This window comes from Oncorhynchus mykiss, chromosome 7 (genome assembly GCF_057628025.1).
Source record: "Oncorhynchus mykiss isolate SJ-2025 chromosome 7, ASM5762802v1, whole genome shotgun sequence".
Classification (NCBI taxonomy): domain Eukaryota; kingdom Metazoa; phylum Chordata; class Actinopteri; order Salmoniformes; family Salmonidae; genus Oncorhynchus; species Oncorhynchus mykiss.
Genome location: NC_143028.1, coordinates 53,182,739 through 53,204,094, shown reverse-complemented (window position 1 = coordinate 53,204,094; position 21,356 = coordinate 53,182,739). Strand labels below are relative to the sequence as shown.

Sequence of the window (21,356 nt, the reverse complement as noted above, 5' to 3'; positions counted from 1 at the left end):
TTGATATAACCAATTAATTGATGTGATTATTATATGCTATAGGTCAGGCCCTATTGATCATGTGCATGCAATGCATACGTGTCACGTAAAGAGAACAAGGGTTGAGGGAATAGGGAATGTATTTCCAAAACAAATGAGGGATTTCGGTAACAGAACCTTTGTCAGAAATGGCTGTAATTATGTTGCAGCTTCAGCAACATGGACAGAGCGATAGATACTGTCAATGTTCTGTGGTGGTCGCTGCAGCAGGGACGAGAGGGAGACAACAGGTGCTAGTCAGTCATTCACTGTCATTTTTTTTAACACAGCGCAGCAAGTCTGAGCCAGGCCCGGCACAATCATATCAACTGCGGTCTGACTCCCTCTAGTAATTTTTGTGTCTTAATTATTCCATTAAACAGTGTGCTTGTAGCATCAGACAAGCTCAGTGCATATAGCTGATTTGATTAAAACACATAGGGTGTGTCTTCACTTGAAACCTGGATCAAAAAATGTAAAGATCTGGTCGCAAGAAATCACCCGATACCTATAATAGTGGTTTGTAACTAATTAAAAGCTACAGTATGTGTGATCAGAGCTGTGATGAAACAAACATACAGAGGCATAAGACAAAACATTGTATTGCAACTTGATGAGAGAATTGGTTTTGGTATATTACTTTTCATGTAAAAGTAGTCTAAATTAATAAATTGTGAATGGATATGTATGCAAGGGGATATATTCACATTAAGCTTTGTGATATCATAAGGACTCTGTTCACTTCTAAGAGAGCACTTGAATTTTGAATGCCTTCTCAGAAAAACCACTGTGTTGTGGTTTTGGAGTTGAATCAGGTATGCGTTTGTGGCCTAGAGAGTGTGTAGTATAGCCTAAATACATTTACACACATCAGGATAATACTATCCTGAAATGTTGAGCTTTATTTTTAATGCAGAATCCAAAATATACGTTTTAGGTGTGTTAGCCAACAGACGTCAGTTCACTGAGATGTGTCAGTTCATTGAGAAGTGTCGTCACTCGAGGTCAAAAGCCATCTTTAGTGAAGTGATGACTCACTTTTGCTGAGGCTTGAAATACTGAGCTGTGGTGTGGATTAGAGGTTGACCGATTATGATTTTTCAACGCCGATACCGATTATTGGAGGACCAAAAAAGTCGATACCGATTGATCGGCCGAATTTAAAAAAAAACGTATTTGTAAGAATGACAATTACAACAATACTGAATGAACACTTATTTTAACTTAATATAATACATCAATAAAATCAATTTAGCCTCAAGTAAATAATGAAACATGTTCAATTTGGTCTAAATAATGCAAAAACAAAGTGTTGGAGAATAAAGTAAAAGTGCAAAAAAGCTAACGTTTCAGTTCCTTGCTCAGAACATGAGAACATATGAAAGCTGGTGGTTCCTTTTAACATGAGTCTTCAATATTCCCAGGTAAGACGTTTTAGGTTGTAGTTATTATAGGACTATTTCCCTCTATACCATTTGTATTTCATTAACCTTTGACTAAGTCCTTCTGTTCACCTGACTTAGAATTCCTCACAATCAAATGTCGTCCGCATTATCTACCAAGGCAATTCTCTTCGATTATAATCACAGCCGTATATATTCCCCCCCAAGCAGACACATCGATGGCCCTGAACAAACTTTATTTTACTTATTTGACTCTTTGCAAACTGGAAACCACATATCCTGAGGCTGCATTCATTGTAGCTGGAGATTTTAACAAGGCTAATCTGAAAACAAGACTCCCTAAATTGTATCAGCATATCGATTGTGCAACCAGGGCTGGTAAAACCTTGGATCATTGCTTCCGCGACGCATATAATGCCCTCCTCCGCCCTCCTTTCGGAAAAGCTGACCACCACTCCATTTTGTTGCTCCCTGCCTACAGACAAACTAAAACAAGAAGCTCCCGCGCTCAGGTCTGTTCAAAGCTGGTCCGACCAATCTGATTCCGCGCTTCAAGATATCCCAGTCCACGTGAACGAAGCTTTGTTCCGCATTGCGTCAAACAACAACATTGACTAATACGCTGATTCGGTGAGCGAGTTCATTAGAAAGTGCATTGATGATGTCGTTCCCATAGCAACGATTAAAACATTACCAAACCAGAAACCGTGGATTGATGGCAGCATTCGCGTGAAACTGAAAGCGCGAACCACTGCTTTTAATCAGGGCAAGGTGTCTGGTAACATGACCGAATACAAACAGTGCAGCTATTCCCTCCGCAAGGCAATCAAACAAGCTAAGCGTCAGTATAGAGACAAAGTAGAGTCACAATTCAACGGCTCAGACACAAGAGGTATGTGGCAGGGTCTACAGTCAATCACGGATTACAAAAGGAAAACCAGCCCCGTCACAAACCAGGATGTCTTGATCCCAGGCAGACTAAATAACTTTTGCCCGCTTTGAGGACAATACAGTGCCGCTGACAGGGCCCGCAACCAAAACCTGCGGACTCTCCTTCACTGCGGCCGACGTGAGTAAAATATTTAAACGTGTTAACCCTCGCAAGGCTGCAGGCCCAGACGGCATCCCCAGCTGCGTCCTCAGAGCATGCGCAGACCAGCTGACTCGTGTGTTTACGGACATATTCAATCAATCCTTATCCGAGTCTGCTGTTCCCACATGCTTCAAGAGGGCCACCATTGTCCCTGTTCCCAAGAAAGCTAAGGTAACTGAGCTAAACGACTACCGCCCCGTAGCACTCACTTCCGTCATCATGAAGTGCTTTGAGAGACTAGTCAAGGACCATATCACCTCCACCCTACCTGACACCCTAGACCCGCTCCAATTTGCTTACCGCCCAAATAGGTCCACAGACGATGCGATCTCAACCACACTGCACACTGCCCTAAACCATCTGGACAAGAGGAATACCTGTGAGAATGCTGTTCATCGACGACAGCTCAGCATTTAACACCATAGTACCCTCCAAACTCGTCATCAAGCTCGAGACCCTGGGTCTCGACCCCACCCTGTGCAACTGGGTACTGGACTTCCTGACGGGCCGCCACCAGGTGGTGAGGGTAGGTAACAACATCTAAACCCCGCTGAACCTCAACACTGGGGCCCCACTAGGGTGCGTTCTGAGCCCTCTCCTGTACTCCCTGTTCACCCACGACTGCGTGGCCACGCACGCCTCCAACTCAATCATCAAGTTTGCGGACGACACTACAGTGGTAGGCTTGATTACCAACAACGACTAGACGGCCTACAGGGAGGAGGTGAGGGCCCTCGGAGTGTGGTGTCAGGAAAATAACCTCACACTCAATGTCAACAAAACAAAGGAGATGATTGTGGACTTCAAGAAACAGCAGAGGGAGCACCCCCCTATCCACATCGACAGGACAGTAATGGAGAGGGTAGTAAGTTTTAAGTTCCTCGGCGTACACATCACGGACAAACTGAATTGGTCCACCCACACAGACAGCGTCGTGAAGAAGGCGCAGCAGCGCCTCTTCAACCTCAGGAGCCTGAATAAATTTGGATTGTCACCAAAAGCACTCACAAACTTCTACAGATGCACAATCGAGAGCATCCTGTCGGGCTGTATCACCGCCTGGTACGGCAACTGCTCCGCCCACAACCGTAAGGCTCTCCAGAGAGTAGTGAGGTCTGCACAACACATCACCGGGGGCAAACTACCTGCCCTCCAGGGCACCTACACCACCCGATGTTACAGGAAGGCCATAAAGATCATCAAGGACAACAACCACCCGAGCCACTGCCTGTTCACCCCGCTATCATCCAGAAGGCGAGGTCAGTACAGGTGCATCAAAGCTGGGACCGAGTGACTGAAAAACAGCTTCTATCTCAAGGCCATCAGACTGTTAAACAGCCACCACTAACATTGAGTGGCTGCTGCCAACACACTGACTCAACTCCAGCCACTTTAATAATGGGAATTGATGGAAATGTATGTAAAATATATCACTAGCCACTTTAAACAATATACTTATATACTTAATATAATGTTTACATACCCTACATTACTCATCTCATATGTATATACTGTACCCTATTTCATCTACTGCATCTTTATGTAATACATGTATCACTAGCCACTTTAAACTATGCCACTTTGTTTACATACCCTACATTACTCATCTCATATGTATATACTGTACACGATACCATCTACTGCATCTTGCCTATGCCGTTCTGTACCATCACTCATTCATATATCTTTATGTACATATTCTTCATCCCTTTACACTTGTGTGTGTGTGTATAAGATAGTAGTTTTGGAATAGTTAGGTTAGATTACTCGTTGGTTATTACTGCATTTTCGGAACTAGAAACACAAGCATTTCTCTACACTCGCATCTGCTAACCATGTGTATGAGACAAATACATTTGATTTGACTATTGGATGTTCTTATAGGCACTTTAGTATTGCCAGTGTAACAGTATAGCTTCCGTCCCTCTCCTCGCTCCTCCCTAGACATGAACCAGCAAACTAACGGCAATTAGCGCGCGCTAACCAGCTAGCCATTTCACTTCGGTTACACGAGCCTCATCTCGGGAGTTGATAAGCTTGAAGTCATAAACAGCGCAAAGCTTGACGCACAACGAAGAGGTGCTGTCAAAACGCACAAAAGTGCTGTTTGAATGAATGTTTACGTGCCTGCTTCTGCCTACCACCGCTCAGTCAGATACAAGTATCAAAGTATGCTTGTATGCTCAGGCAGATTATATGCAACGCAGGACACGCTAGATAATATCTAGTAATATCATCAACCATGTGTAGTTAACTAGTGATTATGATTGATTGTTTTTTTATAAGATAAGTTTAATGCTAGCTAGCAACTTACCTTGGCTTACTGCATTCGCGTAACAGGCAGTCTCCTTGTGGAGTGCAACGAGAGAGAGGCAGGTCGTTATTTGCGTTGGACTAGTTAACTGTAAAGTTGCAAGATTAGATCCCCCGAGCTGAAAAAGGTGAAAATCTGTCGTTCTGCCCCTGAACATGGCAGTTAACCCACCGTTCCTAGGCCGTCATTGAAAATAAGAATGTGTTCTTAACTGACTTGCCTAGTTAAATAAAAGATATAACCATTTTTATTTTATAAAAAAATTTAATTAAAAAATATATATAAAATAATTGGCGCTCAAAATGAATAAATAAATTAAATCGGCCATTCCGATTAATCAGTCGACCAGAGTTCCACTGAACTAGCAAGGCTATTCCAAGTGCAATTTCCATGGTCTGTCCAGTAGGACAGTATTATGGTTATCGAGGAACATGATATTGTCCACAAAATGTGGACTACTGTACAAATGTCCATGGTCTTAATTTGCGATGTCACAATGTTTTTGTGCTGCAATGGAGCCCAGTTTAAAAACAACAAATCATCTCTCCAATGTACAGAGAACCACATCTGAAGTCCAGGCCTATTTACAGCTCTCAGAACTAGCTCCCTAAAGGGAAATGTGTCAAAACTACTTCCTGCTCACGTCCACTGCCCACATTCTTACAGATTCACCTTCTGACGTGTTTCAGAGGTTTCATACAAATACAGGTTGTGTCATGAAGTCACGCAACACAACAATGCTAAGACAGGCTTGAGATAAAACACCGCTTTCAAACCAAGGTGCTTTAAAAGCATTATACAATCCTATACAATGACATTATGAACAGGGTTTCTTCTCTTAGCAAGAAGGTCCTACAGCTTCTTCGTTCTTTGGTAACTACCAACGTTTTGAGTGGAATATTTGTATCTCTCATTAGCAGTCTGTAGTAAGCAGATAAGGTCTATGACGGTATTACGCAACTATAACCCCTTGCATAGCCAATGCATGCTTTGCTAACCCACTCTATGTCCTGCGTGTGGTTACTGGGGAGGTCTAAACAGAGCCAGAGGTGAATGTGGGTGGGATAATCGCCCCAGTATTCGATGAATCCAGTGAGAACATAAGCATATTAAACGGGCTGGAGGCCAGAGGGGAACACCGGATATGGTGTTAGCATGCCAGTGGGTCTTTACACAGATTGAGGGCAGTGGGACCATAAATTAACCAACTTCACATTTTGCACCAGAACATTGCCCAAACAATTGAGTCTGTATAAAGGATAAAGCACCAATAGCAAAATGACAAAACGCAATCATGTGAATCCAATCAATAAATCTCTATTCAAGGTTAACACTGAGTTGACAATGGTGGAAACTAATTTAAAATGCATCCTATTTCTTAGGTCCCTTTTCTCAGATCATTGTAGACTCCAGAGACTGAACCACAAGGCATGCACAGAGTCCCAGACGCACACACACATATGCCTACACAGATTCAGATCATCCTCATGATTGCAGCCCACAGATTACTCAGTGTGTCTGAAACAAACATTATAATAGCGAGTATTAATATCTTAGGTTTTGTTTTTGCTGTCTAGTCGAGGCATGACAAGTGCCAAGTTGGCAGAGTCCCAGAGATTCCCGGGGTAGCAACCTATCCCTGGAGGTTGAGTCGGGGTCACACAGTCCTGGTTGAATGTGCATACCTCCACATGCAGGTGCGGACCTGGTTGGGTAGTGACAGGATACAGAGAATCAACAATGGACATGTTTATGTTTGGATTGTATCTACCACTGTCAGCGCATTTTGTGCTTGTATCACATTGTATGCCTGCAGGACACTGGTTCCCAAACAAACAGCCTTTAAAAAATATATATTATTATTTTTTAGAAAGAGCCAGTGATCTCAAATCTCAGGTTTGGTGGATTTAAAGCATGCAGAGATGAATACCTTGCACATCAGCAGCTGTAACTCTATCCTCCTCCCTAAGTCGAGGCAGGGAGGGATGGATTGGGAGGTTTCTCCACAAACTGTCTTTGGAATGCAATTATTTTCATTCTCGCAAAGTGCACAAGCCCAATCCTTTTCTTAAAATTCAGCCACAACAAAGACAGAACAGACTCCGTGTTAAAAAGAACAAGGGCTCAAAGTCCAGAGGCACTCTGCCAAAGCACGAGTAGTACAAAGAGATTAAGATTGTTTTCTTGGTTCATGTGTTGTTGTAAAGGTATACAGTATGTGTAAGAGCATTTTATTGTGTGGGATGCAGAGGTAAGTATGTGTCTCTTCTACTACTTGGCATACACAGGATATGCTCCCTCCATTCCCTATATTTCCTTTAACTGAGGCTCAACTTGAGTCCATGGCAAGACTCTAACACACATTTTTTCACTGTTTCTCTAGATTCTTCAGTTGGCCTATTCTATTTCCCTTTATGCTATGAATAAAAACGAGGGTTTCCATTCCAGACTACAGGCAAGAGGGACTCTGTCTTACTACGTTCTATTGCATTCAGTCAATTATCCACTGCATTTGTGTAAAGAACTGGGACAGCACAACAGAATAATTCAGTACACACCCATAATCCTCTTTCAGAAAGCTGACCTCTATCAACTGCAAACAAACAAGAACATTTGACAGCATATGCTTAGGAGAGATTGTCGCTCTCTACCTTAACCACCATAATTGAGAAAGTCCTCATTAAATGGCTGGCTGCATTGTAACTTTTCTACAATAAGACTTATATCACCTTAAGGGTGTTGAAAGCTCCCAATCTCTCCCAACAATAAACTAAGAAGAACAAAAAAATGCTCCAAAAATGACACTAAATTCAAATAATCTTCCTTAGTAAGGGAATACCCCCCTGATTTGGACAAAAACAAATGGCGGTATATTGGCATTGGACAAACCATATACACGATGGTCAATACCACCCAATTTGGCGTTGATTCATGCAAAGTATATTGCAAATGCCATATGGCAATTGCCAATTGTAACACTTCAAAATTCCAATAGGGGGCGTGTGCGTTCCACCGGGGCATTTCATATTGCAAATGGCACCCAAGTCAACATCCAAAAGCCAAATTTTGAAAAATGACATTTTTTAAAAAAAACTTAAAAACCCTTAAAAAAGTGCTTTCTGGACCTTTTTTCGAAATTCTTTCGAGTTTTTTGTCAATTACACATGGGTAAGTACTGTATGAGTATACTTTTGTCATCATATATATATTTTTTTTAAGTACATGCGCATAAGGCATATGTTTTGTCCATTTGCAATATGATTTCATAGGAAGTCAAAAGTCAAAAGTCAAAAATGTCAAAATTTGGTAAAAAACTTCACACATCCTTAAAAAAGTGCTTTCTGGACCTTTTTTCAAAATTCTTTCGATTTTTGTGTCAATTACACATGTATAAGAACTTTATCAACATACTTTAGTCATACTTTATTATCATATATATATATTTTTTTTACTTGTGCATAAGGCATATGTTTTCTCCATTTGGAATATGATTTCATAGGAAGTCAAAAGTCAAAAGTCAAAAATGTCAAAATTTGGTAAAAAACTTCATACATCCTTAAAAAAGTGCTTTCTTGACCTTTTTTCAAAATTCTTTCGATTTTTGTGTCAATAACACATGTATAAGAACTTTATCAACATACTTTAGTCATGCTTTATTATCATATTTTTTTTACTTGTGCATAAGGCATATGTTTTCTCCATTTGCAATATGATGTCATAGGAAGTCAAAAGTCTAAGTCAAAAGTAAATATTTTCCTCCGTGCAACTGATGATCTAAAATGTGCAACAAAATTTTTTGGATTTTTTTTGTTTATGTTTCCTTACTTTTTCAAAGTCACTGTGCATTTGCAATATGTTTTAATGGGCAGATACCATCACGAATTTGTCATGCTCAAAATTCAAACTTTACTTTGCTCAAACTATACCTTGGTCAACTTGTATTACATATTTCTTTTTGTTTTACTTGTGCATAAGGCATATGTTTTCTCCATTTGCAATATGATGTCATAGGAAGTCAAAAGTCAAAGTCAAAAGTAAACATTTTCCTCCGTGCACCTGGTGATCTGAAATGTGCACCTGGTGACCTGAAATGTGCACCTGGTGATCTAAAATATGCAACTGGTAACCCAAAAAAAAAATTTTGGGATGTTTTTTTGTTTATGTTTCCTTACTTTTTCAAAGTCACTGCACATTTGCAATATGTTTTAATGGGCAGGTACCATCACGAATTTGTCATGCTCAAAATTCAAACTTTACTTTGCTCAAACTATACCTTGGTCAACTTGTATTACATATTTCTTTTTGTTTTACTTGTGCATAAGGCATATGTTTTCTCCATTTGCAATATGATGTCATAGGAAGTCAAAAGTCAAAGTCAAAAGTAAATATTTTCCTCCGTGCACCTGGTGATCTGAAATGTGCACCTGGTGACCTGAAATGTGCACCTGGTGATCTAAAATATGCAACTGGTAACCCAAAAAAAAATTTTTGGGATGTTTTTTTGTTTATGTTTCCTTACTTTTTCAAAGTCACTGTGCATTTGCAATATGTTTTAATGGGCAGGTACCATCACGAATTTGTCATGCTCAAAATTCAAGCTTGTGATCTAAAATATGCAGCTGGTTACCCAACATTTTTTGGGATGTTTTTTTGTTTATGTTTCCTTACTTTTTCAAAGTCTCTGTGCATTTGCAATATGTTTTAATGGGCAGGTACCATCACGAATTTGTTTATCGAATTTGTTTATGTTTCCTTACTTTTTCAAAGTCACTGTGCATTTGCAATATGTTTCAATGGGCAGGTACCATCACGAATTTGTCATGCTCAAAATTTTTTAGATGTATTTTTTTTTGTTTCTTACTTTTTCAAAGTCACTGTGCATTTGGAATATGTTTTAATGGACAGGTACCATCACGAATTTGTTTATCGAATTTGTTTATGTTTCCTTACTTTTTCAAAGTCACTGTGCATTTGCAATATGTTTCAATGGGCAGGTACCATCACGAATTTGTCATGCTCAAAATTTTTTAGATGTATTTTTTTTTGTTTCCTTACTTTTTCAAAGTCACTGTGCATTTGGAATATGTTTTAATGGGCAGGTACCATCACGAATTTGTTTATCGAATTTGTTTATGTTTCCTTACTTTTTCAAAGTCACTGTGCATTTGCAATATGTTTCAATGGGCAGGTACCATCACGAATTTGTCATGCTCAAAAAATTTTAGATGTATTTTTTTTTGTTTCTTACTTTTTCAAAGTCACTGTGCATTTGGAATATGTTTTAATGGGCAGGTACCATCACGAATTTGTTTATCGAATTTGTTTATGTTTCCTTACTTTTTCAAAGTCACTGTGCATTTGCAATATGTTTCAATGGGCAGGTACCATCACGAATTTGTCATGCTCAAAAAATTTTAGATGTATTTTTTTTTGTTTCTTACTTTTTCAAAGTCACTGTGCATTTGGAATATGTTTTAATGGGCAGGTACCATCACGAATTTGTTTATCGAATTTGTTTATGTTTCCTTACTTTTTCAAAGTCACTGTGCATTTGCAATATGTTTCAATGGGCAGGTACCATCACGAATTTGTCATGCTCAAAAAAATTTAGATGTATTTTTTTTTGTTTCTTACTTTTTCAAAGTCACTGTGCATTTGGAATATGTTTTAATGGGCAGGTACCATCACGAATTTGTTTATCGAATTTGTTTATGTTTTCTTACTTTTTCAAAGTCACTGTGCATTTGCAATATGTTTCAATGGGCAGGTACCATCACGAATTTGTCATGCTCAAAATTTTTTAGATGTATTTTTTTTTGTTTCCTTACTTTTTCAAAGTCACTGTGCATTTGGAATATGTTTTAATGGGCAGGTACCATCACGAATTTGTTTATCGAATTTGTTTATGTTTCCTTACTTTTTCAAAGTCACTGTGCATTTGCAATATGTTTCAATGGGCAGGTACCATCACGAATTTGTTTATCGAATTTGTTTATGTTTCCTTACTTTTTCAAAGTCACTGTGCATTTGCAATATGTTTCAATGGGCAGGTACCATCACGAATTTGTCATGCTCAAAAAATTTTAGATGTATTTTTTTTTGTTTCTTACTTTTTCAAAGTCACTGTGCATTTGGAATATGTTTTAATGGGCAGGTACCATCACGAATTTGTTTATCGAATTTGTTTATGTTTCCTTACTTTTTCAAAGTCACTGTGCATTTGCAATATGTTTCAATGGGCAGGTACCATCACGAATTTGTCATGCTCAAAAAATTTTAGATGTATTTTTTTTTGTTTCTTACTTTTTCAAAGTCACTGTGCATTTGGAATATGTTTTAATGGGCAGGTACCATCACGAATTTGTTTATCGAATTTGTTTATGTTTCCTTACTTTTTCAAAGTCACTGTGCATTTGCAATATGTTTCAATGGGCAGGTACCATCACGAATTTGTTTATCGAATTTGTTTATGTTTCCTTACTTTTTCAAAGTCACTGTGCATTTGCAATATGTTTCAATGGGCAGGTACCATCACGAATTTGTCATGCTCAAAATTTTTTAGATGTATTTTTTTTTGTTTCTTACTTTTTCAAAGTCACTGTGCATTTGGAATATGTTTTAATGGGCAGGTACCATCACGAATTTGTTTATCGAATTTGTTTATGTTTCCTTACTTTTTCAAAGTCACTGTGCATTTGCAATATGTTTCAATGGGCAGGTACCATCACGAATTTGTCATGCTCAAAAAATTTTAGATGTATTTTTTTTTGTTTCTTACTTTTTCAAAGTCACTGTGCATTTGGAATATGTTTTAATGGGCAGGTACCATCACGAATTTGTTTATCGAATTTGTTTATGTTTCCTTACTTTTTCAAAGTCACTGTGCATTTGCAATATGTTTCAATGGGCAGGTACCATCACGAATTTGTTTATCGAATTTGTTTATGTTTCCTTACTTTTTCAAAGTCACTGTGCATTTGCAATATGTTTCAATGGGCAGGTACCATCACGAATTTGTCATGCTCAAAATTTTTTAGATGTATTTTTTTTTGTTTCTTACTTTTTCAAAGTCACTGTGCATTTGGAATATGTTTTAATGGGCAGGTACCATCACGAATTTGTTTATCGAATTTGTTTATGTTTCCTTACTTTTTCAAAGTCACTGTGCATTTGCAATATGTTTCAATGGGCAGGTACCATCACGAATTTGTCATGCTCAAAAAATTTTAGATGTATTTTTTTTTGTTTCTTACTTTTTCAAAGTCACTGTGCATTTGGAATATGTTTTAATGGGCAGGTACCATCACGAATTTGTTTATCGAATTTGTTTATGTTTCCTTACTTTTTCAAAGTCACTGTGCATTTGCAATATGTTTCAATGGGCAGGTACCATCACGAATTTGTCATGCTCAAAATTTTTTAGATGTATTTTTTTTTGTTTCCTTACTTTTTCAAAGTCACTGTGCATTTGGAATATGTTTTAATGGGCAGGTACCATCACGAATTTGTTTATCGAATTTGTTTATGTTTCCTTACTTTTTCAAAGTCACTGTGCATTTGCAATATGTTTCAATGGGCAGGTACCATCACGAATTTGTTTATCGAATTTGTTTATGTTTCCTTACTTTTTCAAAGTCACTGTGCATTTGCAATATGTTTCAATGGGCAGGTACCATCACGAATTTGTCATGCTCAAAATTTTTTAGATGTATTTTTTTTTGTTTCTTACTTTTTCAAAGTCACTGTGCATTTGGAATATGTTTTAATGGGCAGGTACCATCACGAATTTGTTTATCGAATTTGTTTATGTTTCCTTACTTTTTCAAAGTCACTGTGCATTTGCAATATGTTTCAATGGGCAGGTACCATCACGAATTTGTCATGCTCAAAAAATTTTAGATGTATTTTTTTTTGTTTCTTACTTTTTCAAAGTCACTGTGCATTTGGAATATGTTTTAATGGGCAGGTACCATCACGAATTTGTTTATCGAATTTGTTTATGTTTCCTTACTTTTTCAAAGTCACTGTGCATTTGCAATATGTTTCAATGGGCAGGTACCATCACGAATTTGTCATGCTCAAAATTTTTTAGATGTATTTTTTTTTGTTTCCTTACTTTTTCAAAGTCACTGTGCATTTGGAATATGTTTTAATGGGCAGGTACCATCACGAATTTGTTTATCGAATTTGTTTATGTTTCCTTACTTTTTCAAAGTCACTGTGCATTTGCAATATGTTTCAATGGGCAGGTACCATCACGAATTTGTTTATCGAATTTGTTTATGTTTCCTTACTTTTTCAAAGTCACTGTGCATTTGCAATATGTTTCAATGGGCAGGTACCATCACGAATTTGTCACTCTCAAAATTTTTTAGATGTATTTTTTTTTGTTTCTTACTTTTTCAAAGTCACTGTGCATTTGGAATATGTTTTAATGGGCAGGTACCATCACGAATTTGTTTATCGAATTTGTTTATGTTTCCTTACTTTTTCAAAGTCACTGTGCATTTGCAATATGTTTCAATGGGCAGGTACCATCACGAATTTGTCATGCTCAAAAAATTTTAGATGTATTTTTTTTTGTTTCTTACTTTTTCAAAGTCACTGTGCATTTGGAATATGTTTTAATGGGCAGGTACCATCACGAATTTGTTTATCGAATTTGTTTATGTTTCCTTACTTTTTCAAAGTCACTGTGCATTTGCAATATGTTTTAATGGGCAGGTACCATCACGAATTTGTTTATCGAATTTGTTTATGTTTCCTTACTTTTTCAAAGTCACTGTGCATTTGCAATATGTTTCAATGGGCAGGTACCATCACGAATTTGTCACTCTCAAAATTTTTTAGATGTATTTTTTTTTGTTTCTTACTTTTTCAAAGTCACTGTGCATTTGGAATATGTTTTAATGGGCAGGTACCATCACGAATTTGTTTATCGAATTTGTTTATGTTTCCTTACTTTTTCAAAGTCACTGTGCATTTGCAATATGTTTCAATGGGCAGGTACCATCACGAATTTGTCATGCTCAAAAAATTTTAGATGTATTTTTTTTTGTTTCTTACTTTTTCAAAGTCACTGTGCATTTGGAATATGTTTTAATGGGCAGGTACCATCACGAATTTGTTTATCGAATTTGTTTATGTTTCCTTACTTTTTCAAAGTCACTGTGCATTTGCAATATGTTTTAATGGGCAGGTACCATCACGAATTTGTTTATCGAATTTGTTTATGTTTCCTTACTTTTTCAAAGTCACTGTGCATTTGCAATATGTTTCAATGGGCAGGTACCATCACGAATTTGTCATGCTCAAAATTTTTTAGATGTATTTTTTTTTGTTTCTTACTTTTTCAAAGTCACTGTGCATTTGGAATATGTTTTAATGGGCAGGTACCATCACGAATTTGTTTATCGAATTTGTTTATGTTTCCTTACTTTTTCAAAGTCACTGTGCATTTGCAATATGTTTCAATGGGCAGGTACCATCACGAATTTGTTTATCGAATTTGTTTATGTTTCCTTACTTTTTCAAAGTCACTGTGCATTTGCAATATGTTTCAATGGGCAGGTACCATCACGAATTTGTTTATCGAATTTGTTTATGTTTCCTTACTTTTTCAAAGTCACTGTGCATTTGCAATATGTTTCAATGGGCAGGTACCATCACGAATTTGTCATGCTCAAAATTTTTTAGATGTATTTTTTTTTGTTTCCTTACTTTTTCAAAGTCACTGTGCATTTGGAATATGTTTCAATGGGCAGGTACCATCACGAATTTGTCATGCTCAAAAAATTTTAGATGTATTTTTTTTTGTTTCTTACTTTTTCAAAGTCACTGTGCATTTGCAATATGTTTTAATGGGCAGGTACCATCACGAATTTGTCATGCTATAAAAATCCTGCAGGAATGTGAAATTGACTGGCCCGATGAACTCGGGATGGCTTTGCAGTGATTCTGGGTCATCTCAATCGCTCGTTTGGGTTGATTTCAGAATGTCGCTTTTGGTGATGTTTTTTCACTATAGAATCATATTGCAAATGTACAAGAGTCAAGTGGACAAGAGTCCATCAGTCAATTAGATATCATTCTGACCACCAAACTGATACAAACTGACACCAAACCCACTTTTTCCAACTCGTTTAGTAGCCAACTATTACATACTTCAGAGCTGGCCCAAAATTCACAACGCCTTCGGTACAAACCATAAAAAAACCATAAAACAAGTAGTTACGTTCTAGCTGCGGGTCCATTTCTTATGTTATGTGTTGGCCTAGCTGAGGCGACCCCGAATCCCAAGTTTCGGCTCGATAGGTCATTTGGTGTCCGAGAAAAACCCTAATTGGTGCTGAAAATCCACTATTTTCCATGACTTGCTACGGGGTCCTTGAATGAGATATCGGACAGAAACGTTGGGGTCTGTCTATATGGGCCGAGACGTTCGCAATGCACCTAGTCTTGCGACTCTGGGACATTTCTAAATGTCGTCATTTTCGTGATGCAAAAATGAATTGAAGTTATTTCAAATGTACGAGGCTGTTTCTCGGTCCGAGAACCTTCTAGAGCCACGTAACTCACCACGCACCATCTACGGGAGGTCTAGAACAGGTTTCTAAAGTTTCGGAACTCTAGGTCCGACGGTTCTTTTTTAGCTCCAACAAAGCTAACTATTGGAGCCACTGTCTGTCTCTACGCACCCCAATACGTCCCTCCATCCAAGTTGTGTTTTAGTGCAATTTTTTTTTCCTTTGATTTTTTTGGGGAAAAATGACTGATTTACAGTTCATGGGGGTTGCCTAATCACACATATGAAGTTTTGGAAAGATCAGACTTTTTTAACCCTTCGAAACAGCCCCTGAGACACCAATTATGGCACTTCCGGTTGGCACAGGAAGTTATAAATCAACACATATCCTCATTGGGGTATGCTGTTACAGAATCCTGAGTTTTAAGTCCTTACGTTAAGAATTGACTGATCTACACAGGGTTGAATGCACTATGTCTATCAAACTGCATGCATTGTATGGGTAAACACTTTTAGGGGCATTTTAACCACTTCCGGTTGGTCCAGGAAGCTTAGAATCAACACAGGTAGACCTCATAGTGGCCTGATGGACTGGTACCGAAGACAGGTTCATACGGCATTCATAACCCACATAGGCCTCAGGTTGAAATTAGGGGTGCAGGCAATGTATTCCTATGGGGAGAGATGACACTGTAATCTGTGAGATCAAAAAACACTGTTTTACTGTGAAGGGTTAATGCCACACGGTCAAGGTTAGGCTTGTTGAGATCGGGAGGACCTTAGGAACATTCAAGTGGTGGAATTTTTCTTCTCACCCTAACGGTTCTCTCACTGTCACTCAAAAGCAAATGACATTGTGGTGCAGGCTTCATTTTGGGCCTTCTATTCTAATGGTTGCTGCGCCTAGACCGAGCGAGCTACGGTCAAGCGGGATAGCTCGTTGAACTCAGAACAGTCTGGAGACTATGGTGATGCCATTTTTTGTGTTGATTTCAGAATGCCATTTTGGTGATGGTCCCTCTCCGTTTAAACATATTGCAAATGTACAAAAGTCAACTAGCAAGTCAGTGTCCATCAGTCAATTAGATGTCATTATGACACCAAATGGATATCAATTGACACCAAACCCACTTTTTCCTACTCATTTAGTAGCCAACTATCACATATGTCAGAGCAGGCCCATAATTCACAGCGCCTCTAGTTGAAAACATAATAAAAAGGTAAAACACATAGTTACGTTCTAGCTGCGGGTCCAGTTCGGACATTATGTGAAGTCCTATGTGAGGCGACCCCGAATCCCGAGTTTCGGCTCGATAGGTCATTTGGTGTCCGAGAAAAACCCTAATTGGTGCTGAAAATCCACTATTTTCCATGACTTGCTACGGGGTCCTTGAATGAGCTATCGGACAGAAACGTTGGGGTCTGTCTATATGGGCCGAGACGTTCGCAATGCACCTAGTCTTGCGACTCTGGGACATTTCTAAATGTCGTCATTTTCGTGATGCAAAAATGAATTGAAGTTATTTCAAATGTACGAGGCTGTTTCTCGGTCCGAGAACCGTCTAGAGCCACGTAACTCGCCACGCACCATGGCCCGGAGGTCTAGAACAGGTTTCTAAAGTTTCGGAACTCTAGGTCCGACCGTTCTTTTTTAGCTCCAACACAGCTAACTATTGGGGCCACTGTCTGTCTCTACGCACCCCAATACGTCCCTCCATCCAAGTTGTGTTTTAGTGCAATTTTTTTTTCCTTTGATTTTTTTTGGGAAAAATGACTGATTTACAGTTCATGGGGGTTGCCTAATCACATATATGAAGTTTTGGACAGATCTGACTTTTTTAACCCTTCGAAACAGCCCCTGAGACACCAATTATGGCACTTCCGGTTGGCACAGGAAGCTATAAATCACCACATGTCTTGATTGACATGGCCACTTACAGAATCCTGAGTTTTAAGTCCTTACGTTAAGAATTGACTGATCTACACAGAGTTGAATGCACCATGTCTATCAAACTGCAGGCAGTGTATGGGTAAACACTTTTAGGGTGATTTGAACCACTTCCGGTTGGTCCAGGAAGCTTAGAATCAACACAGGTAGACCTCATAGTGGCCTGATGGACTGGTACCGAAGACAGGTTCATACGGCATTCATAACCCACATAGGCCTCAGGTTGAATTTTGTGGTGCAGGCAATGTATTCCTATGGGGAGAGATGACACTGTAATCTGTGAGATCAAAAAACACTGTTTTACTGTGAAGGGTTAATGCCACACGGTCAAGGTTAGGCTTGTTCAGATCGGGAGGACCTTAGGAACATTCCTATGGTGGAATTTTTCTTCTCACCCTAACGGTTCTCTCACTGTCACTCAAAAGCAAATGACATTGTGGGGCAGGCTTCATTTTGGGCCTAATATTCTAATGGTTGCTGCGCCTAGACCGAGCGAGCTACGGTCAAGCGGGATAGCTCGTTGAACTCAGCACAGTCTGGAGACTATGGTGATGCCATTTTTTGTGTTGATTTCAGAATGCCATTTTGGTGATGGTCCCTCTCTGTTTAAACATATTGCAAATGTACAAAAGTCAACTAGCAAGTCAGTGTCCATCAGTCAATTAGATGTCATTATGACACCAAACCCACTGTTTCCTACTCATTTAGATGCCAACTATCATATATGTCAGAGCAGTCCCATAATTCACAGCGCCTCTAGTTTAAAACATAATAAAAAGGTAAAACACATAGTTACGTTCTAGCTGCGGGTCCAGTTCGGACATTATGTGAAGTCCTATTTGAGGCGACCCCGAATCCCGAGTTTCGGCTCGATAGGTCATTTGGTGTCCGAGAAAAACCCTAATTGGTGCTGAAAATCCACTATTTTCCATGACTTGCTACGGGGTCCTTGAACGAGCTATCGGACAGAAACTTTGGGGTCCGTCTCTATGGGCCGAGCCGGTTTCAACGCACCTAGCCTTGCGTCTCTGAGACTTTTCTAAACGTCGTCATTTTCGTGATGCAAAAATGAATTGAAGTTATTGCGAATGTACGAGGCTGTTTCTCGGTCCGAGAACCATCTAGAGCCACGTAACTCGCCACGCACCATGGCCCGGAGGTCTAGAACAGGTTTCTAAAGTTTCGGAACTCTAGGTCCGACCGTTCTTTTTTAGCTCGAACAAAGCTAACTATTGCGGCCACTGTCTGTCTCTACGCACCCCAATACGTCCCTCCATCCAAGTTGTGTTTTAGTGCAATTTTTTTTTCCTTTGATTTTTTTTGGGAAAAATGACTGATTTACAGTTCATGGGGGTTGCCTAATCACATATATGAAGTTTTGGACAGATCTGAATTTTTTAACCCTTCGAAACAGCCCCTGAGACACCAATTATGGCACTTCCGGTTGGCACAGGAAGCTATAAGTCACCACATATCCTCATTGGGGTATGCTGTTACAGAATCCTGAGTTTTAAGTCCTTACGTTAAGAATTGACTGATCTACACAGGGTTGAATGCACTATGTCTATCAAACTGCATGCAGTGTATGGGTAAACACTTTTAGGGGCATTTTAACCACTTCCGGTTGGTCCAGGAAGCTTAGAATCGACACAGGTAGACCTCATAGTGGCCTGATGGACTGGTACCGAAGACAGGTTCATACGGCATTCATAACCCACATAGGCCTCAGGTTGAAATTAGGGGTGCAGGCAATGTATTCCTATGGGGAGAGATGACACTGTAATCTGTGAGATCAAAAAACCCTGTTTTACTGTGAAGGGTTAATGCCACACGGTCAAGGTTAGGCTTGTTGAGATCGGGAGGACCTTAGGAACATTCATGTGGTGGAATTTTTCTTCTCACCCTAACGGTTCTCTCACTGTCACTCAAAAGCAAATGACATTGTGGGGCAGGCTTCATTTTGGGCCTACTGTTCTAATGGTCGGTTATTGTGTTATTTCAGAAAATCATAGAAAATCACAGAAATGTCGCAGAGCTCCGCAGCACACTTTAAAAAGATTCGTATGAACACCCTGCAACTGGATCTGTAACCGTTGAAAAAAAAAAACGCCTATTTGTGACCATCACCAATTTGTCATTGTTCCGTTTCTCTTAAATGACGATAGATAAATGGCTGGTTCTTTTTTTATTGACACCGGAGGCTCCTTGGCTTTGACCTGAAGTGGAAAAATAATTTCTCTACTTCCATTTTAAGCCTTTAATCCCAGAAAAATGGCCGTAGCTCAAAAACCGTCGAGGCCTAGACGCCATCCCGTTCGGGGCCAACTGCCCCTTGAGCCAAACCTACGCTCGCCAAGTTTCGGCTTCGAAATATTTTCAGTTTTTGAGATAAGGCCCCGTCGCGATTCGTGATGTTTTGCCAAATTGCCATATGATTCCGTATGCCATCTGGTGGGAGTGTCCGGGACGGCGGAAAAACGGTCCGAAACTTGTTTTTTTTTTTAAACGGGAACCGAAAGTCCGACAAAGTTCATTCGACGACTTCCCGGTAGGTCCGGCCCTACCGCACGGCCCGACGCCGACCGCGAATTTTACAAACGATTTCGGACGTCGGGTAAGGGACCGTACATTTGCAATATGGACTTTCTCACTGATCATACACGAAATGCCGAAATGTTCCCTTAAGGTATGTAAGGTCAGGCTGCAGAGCAGTCATAGAGGGTTTCTATGGAGCGGTTCTCAACTATCCTCTCACCCTCTCTGGCCAATCTCACTCACCCTGTGTTTGTGTGCCTGTGCCATGGCTCCCGCTTGCAGCTCCATGCCTCCCACTTGCCGTACAGGTTCCATGTTCATCCCTTACCAGTGCTCAAGCTCTTCTCCTGGTTGTTACGTACAGTGCCTGTTATCATGGAAATCTCCACACCAGGAGGGCAAAAGAGGGCCGTGCCATAGCCCCCACCAGCAGCCACCTGACAAATTATCTTCCCTCTTTTTTTCTGTGCTTTACTTGAGTTGTTTTCTGCTGTTTGCAGTATCGTCTCGGTGTCTTTCCCTCTCACCGTCTCTCTGCTAATGTTCTATTCCATGGATTTTTCTGCCATTGTAATCCTTGGGCTGGCAGCCTAAGCATTTGTTTTTGGGTCGCCTAAGTCCAAACAGTCTAAAAATATGTATACTTATATTTTTTGCAATACATTTTCGGGAATGGGAATGACTCTTTCAGTGTAAACGTAAATGGCTCAAATCAGATATAAAGTATGTAAAAACGATAATGGAACTATATATATATATTTTTATAACCAAAGAGAATTGAAAATTCCCCCCAAAATCTATTTAGCTATATTGATTATGTTTGAGCAAAAGAACACAGCATTAGCCATAGCAAAATGCATAGAATTGCAGGAAACTATCTTTAAAACTGCAACATTCTCTCTCAGCTCCATGGCAGAATATGTATAATTGAAGGACATTAGCTTTAAAACTGCACAAATGCATCTTAGGTCCAAGGAGAAAAAAAGGTAGGATTGAGGGAAATTGGCTTAAAAATGTAAAAAAGTCTACACTGTCTCTAAAATCCTCTAAAATGTAGACGCGCCCCTTGCCACACCCATAACCAGAAAAAAAACACTAATTTGGGGTGTATCGTGACCCTTTCCATCAAATGTAATCCTGGCAGTGGCTGCTTGCTAATAGTTAGCTTGAGGTTGATGGCTAATAAAAATGATGTAAAGGGAATTAAAGCCTTTTTCCATAAGCCTAAAATCACTCCAGCAGATCTGACCAGGCCCACAGATCTGGTCCAGCCTAAAAAAATAATACTATTCTGACCTATCTTACCTTATTTACACACTCACACAAACACACTAAAATGGGGTGTAGGACGTAGTGGTACACACCAGAGTATTGGTTTTAGAATGAGCAGTCAGTCATTAGACATTTAATTCCCCACGGCTAATACTAATACCCGCCAAGCCAATGACCAATAAGTCAGCATGCTCCTCTATGCTACGATGAGGATCAGTAGTGACCTCATTACATTATAAACCATACTA

The 21,356-nt window shown here is 39.4% G+C and overlaps 1 protein-coding gene across 2 annotated transcripts in view; it reads right to left on the bottom strand.

Moving 5' to 3' along the window:
* The window catches only part of LOC110528086 (S-adenosylhomocysteine hydrolase-like protein 1), a 73,959-nt gene that overhangs the window by 37,185 nt on the left and 15,418 nt on the right, over positions 1-21,356 (bottom strand). The window contains exon 1 of one of the 2 annotated variants that reach the window (XM_036983639.2): positions 20,080-20,385. The exons of the other annotated variant lie outside the window; for it this stretch is intronic. Coding sequence (XP_036839534.1) covers positions 20,080-20,157 — 78 coding nt within the window. The 5' untranslated portion in view covers positions 20,158-20,385. Of the gene's footprint in view, positions 1-20,079; positions 20,386-21,356 lie in introns of those variants that run through there. 2 annotated transcript variants of the gene reach the window in all.